We start from the raw sequence: 4,125 nt of genomic DNA on the forward strand, positions 1-4,125 counted from the left end.
TGTAAAAAAAAAAAATTCCTGCTGTTCGAGAAAAAAACTTTATTGTCCATATCAAGATTTAGGTTTTTTTGTTTTTCGTTGGGGTTTTTTCTTACTTTGGACCAAGCAATGGGTATAACACCTACATGGCTAAAAAAAATAACGTAACAACAACAATAATAATAATAATGATAATAATTTTAAACATGATGGGGAAAAAAACACTTTCACCAAACACAGCTAGTGTCTTAAAATAATCATTTATTTACGGAACTATATATATATAATTTCACATCTAATGCACATTTCCATCACCACTGCGCACATTAATAAACTTTTATCCTATTGGGTCTTTTGATTTTGTTTTGTTTTTTAAGTTTTACATGACGGAGTGAATAAAGTTGCGGTAACTGAACAGTCGGTGTCTTCTCCCAGCGGACAGTGACATCGTGTAGAGTATTTGAGGTAGATTCAGTAAATTCAATACGATTCCTACGCGAAACAAGAGCCCGGAGAGTTCACGCACACACACACAGAGAGGGTCTGTTGGGAGATAATTGAGCTGGGAAAACCTACTGTGGACGAAAATACCTGAAAATGAAATAATACAGCGGGATGGAACAGTGATAAACAAAAACGTGTCCCCCCTTTCATGATGTGTTTCTTCCGGCTTCCGTTTATTTGATTGTATCTTTAGAAGCCAGACATCTATAAAAATCGTCCGATTTTTTTTAGTACTTACTCGATCCATGATTTAAAAGTTAACATTTTAATTTTATTTTTTGACATGTAAATTATTCCTATTTTCTACACGTTTTTGTGTCAGCATTAAGTAAATTAAGTACAGTAAGTTTAGGGTAAGAAATGAAATATTAATTTTTAAAGAAAAAAGGAAGAAAAAATACGCCAACACGCACAAAACTGAAATTTATAACTGCTTCCTGGTTTAACAAAACTCTATAAATTATTAACACTGAGAAATAAACCGGTGTCTCTGATCTGAAAAAAACATATCTAAATTTAAATGGCTTCATACTGAAGACTTCTTCCACCTTCTTATAATTTATTTATTTTTTGCTTCATTTCCTTTAACTGGGAAGACAACGTCAGGTAAACACACATTTAAGGGGAGACAGATGTGTTTTTGACACCTTCCATCGCGACATCTGGTCCGCAGGGGTGGAAAACATCAACAAAGCAGAAATACCACAAATATCAAACACCTACAATCGGATCTGTGAATCGGCTTAGAAACCACAGCACGAGAGAAGAAGACGTCTCTCCTGGAGCTCTCCACCGTCCCTCCACCTTTTATGCCCGTGTTGTCCTTTAGTTCGCTCTTTTTTGCGCATCGCCGCACGGCCACAGCGACGTGCTTAGGTTCACTCAGTGGTTTGTTTTATTTTAAATCTGATTTGAATCCAGAGTCTCTGAGGAGTTTTTTTGAGGGTTGAGAAGTGGAGGTCACTGGTTCAGCTCCAGAGCCCAGACCTGCTGCGGCCACCCAGTCCGGCCTTTCACCTTCTTCTCGGCTCCTAAGGACTCCGGCAGGCCGTCGGTCTGTGGGAGGAGGGGGAGGAGGATGAGAATGAGGATGGAGACCAAAACACCACAACATAATCAGCAGGACAGAGAGCTGAGGGCCACTTTGCTTTTACTTTATTTGAGCTTTTTGCGCTATTTCGCACATCATATTTATCTGTATTCCAATCTTTGTGTCATGTGATGCACTCTGTTTTTAGATGTGCTTTATAAATAAATCTGGATTTGGAGTCTAAGTTTGTCCTCGTGTAATCTGAAGAAAACTGGAGGTTTTAGTGACGCATTCAGGGCGATGACATAACAGGATTTCACTAATTGACAGTAAGTCAGCTCCTGGGTCGGAGCATCCGGCATTGCCTGTCACGTACCCCAATATTGACTAGTAATCTTTTAAATACATAGAAACGATAAAGACTTTATCATTTGTCTAAAACAGCATTTTATTGTATATCTAATAAGGAAAGGACATTTACTTTTCGTCGGCTATGATTAGGAGCTATATAATTAATAACAAATAATAATAACTGTTATTAATAATTAATAATAACTTGTTATTCATGTCAATATTTTAGGCCTGCACATATTCAAGCCTAAATATCTGAGTCTAAATCTACAATTAGAAACTGTTAGCAAACATTATGCATCCACTATAATTAACACGTCATAAATGTTTACAGGCACAAACTGTTAAATGTTGTTTTTTTTTATTGTTTGTTAGGTTAGTTTAAAATATAATTTGGCCGATATTTCAACTGGGACTCATAACTGGGAATTATTTGAAGGAAAAATGAGATTAAATAAAATGATATAATTATAAAGCGATATAAAGGCTTTGGTTGCAGGTTAAACATTAACGGTACTTCAATCCGAAAGGTCATGCTGAAGCGTTCATCATTTTCAGGCCTACAGCTGCTTTTACACTGACTAACATGTTACCGAATCCCAGAAAAATGCTTTGGGTTGGGTTGCATTTCACTTCGACACTCGTAACTTACCAGCTCCCGTTTTCGTTTCAAATCCCGGTTTTCAAATTTCTTAATTTCGGCCTTAAAGCCCTCCGTCTCCCCGGAGTCTTTGGCCAGGACGTCCATCAGATAAGCGATGTAACTGGTCGCCAGGCGTAAAGTTTTGATTTTTGACAGTTTTGTGTCCGCCGGCACGTTGGGGATGCACTCCCTGAGTTCGGCGAAAGCTGTGTTGATGCTTTCCGTCCTCCGGCGTTCCTTCTTCGGCCCCGACGCTCTCCTCTTTCCCATCCCGGCCTGGAGCCCTTCCAGCCGGGCATCGTGCGTCGTTCCGGGCGCTCCCAGCTCCGCAGCTGGGTAGGGCGCCTGAATCTGGAAATCAGGGGGCACTTCGCCGTGGTTCACCACCCAGCTCTGGAAGTACGGTGCATCCTGGTGACACCGCTGGACGAAAGGGAAGGGTTCGTGCATCAGGTGGTGGTGATGCTGGTAACCCCCGATGAGGTTCATGCTGAGCGGGATTTCAAATATGGTCGTTGCCGTGTTTCCCTTCGGCCTCTCTCTGCTGCCGCCCCAAAACGATCTTTGCTCGGGGATCCGCAGCCAAAAGAAATCATTCAAGATTTAAATACGTCTTCCTCTGGATTTATTAACAAGTCAAACAAAAACAACCACCGCCTTCACATTGTATTCATTCTGAACGCGGCTTCAGCCCAGGCCGAGAAAAACGTTTTAAATTCCACAGAAGAAATCTCGGCGATGAGCAGGGCTCCACTTGCGTTTCCTTCTTGAAATCGTTTCCAAACGAGGCAGCTCTGACTTGACCAAGAAATTTGACCCTGGTGAAGGTGTGAGGCCCCAGGTTTATATGACTTGGATATCTGCGTGAAAAGGAGTCAGCCAATGGAGGGCAGCGCCCAGGATGGGAGGAGAGTCTGGATAGGCTTCTGAAAACATGCACCATAATTTCAAGACCCTGCACAAGGAGCAACTATCGGCTATCCGAAAATGTTGCAGCAGAAAGTACTTTGTAAATCTGTAAATCTTTGTAGGATTCAAAGTCTTGTTTTACTTTTGGAAAGCGTTTACGCACGAACTTTACGCACTGACATCTCTTAAGGCATACACGCTTAATCATTTCTGCCACTGATTTGCAGCAGCACTGTATTATCTACATTTATATTTGAATTAACAACTGCAGGTTGGAATACATGGAGTCAGAGATTTAAATAAATATATATATATAAAATGTAAATTTTTAAAGACGTGTGTATAAATTTCAAAAATAAAAATAAATAAGATTTGCCAACTCAGAAATTCAGACAATTCGACTGTTTTTAATGATAATCCCAAATAATCCAAAGCAGACTTTATCTTTTTGTTCAGCTAAACATTTAAAAGAATGGGCGAATAAAAAAGGTAGAACTATGCCTAAAATGTAAAATTGACATCATTTTATCCGTTTTTACCCCGGTGTGCTCACGCATCAATTTAGTTGCTTTAAAAACATGAAATTATTTTTCTTTTTCGGTCCTTCTTTAAAGATTATCTAAGGGTTTTAAAAATATTTTCTTTAAGGCGTAATGGCCATTTTCTTATGCCACATGTCAAAGTTTAGAACTATTTTATCAGAGTGAAA

General features: G+C 39.5%; 1 protein-coding gene across 1 annotated transcript; it reads right to left on the reverse strand.

The window, feature by feature from the left end:
- Positions 1 to 220: 220 nt before the first annotated feature.
- Positions 221 to 3,333, reverse strand: LOC102294901 (heart- and neural crest derivatives-expressed protein 1). Its single transcript, XM_005915977.3, has 2 exons — positions 2,517 to 3,333; positions 221 to 1,539 (listed from the first exon to the last, which is right to left on the reverse strand). Exons 1-2 carry the CDS (start codon positions 2,994 to 2,996, stop codon positions 1,444 to 1,446), a joined length of 576 nt encoding a protein of 191 aa, XP_005916039.1. The 5' UTR covers positions 2,997 to 3,333; the 3' UTR covers positions 221 to 1,443.
- Positions 3,334 to 4,125: the final 792 nt, after the last annotated feature.

Source organism: Haplochromis burtoni, unplaced genomic scaffold, assembly GCF_018398535.1.
Source record: "Haplochromis burtoni strain Fernald_Lab_line unplaced genomic scaffold, NCSU_Asbu1 Contig_17, whole genome shotgun sequence".
Classification (NCBI taxonomy): Eukaryota; Metazoa; Chordata; class Actinopteri; order Cichliformes; family Cichlidae; genus Haplochromis; species Haplochromis burtoni.

Bases quoted from the DNA above. Each gene is read 5' to 3' on its own strand.
- LOC102294901 (XM_005915977.3), bottom strand. From the start codon at position 2,996: ATGAACCTCATCGGGGGTTACCAGCATCACCACCACCTGATGCACGAA. The intron at 1,540-2,516 runs GTAAGTTACGAG...CTCCTCCCACAG, and splicing joins TGAAACGAAAACGGGAGCTG to ACCGACGGCCTGCCGGAGTC.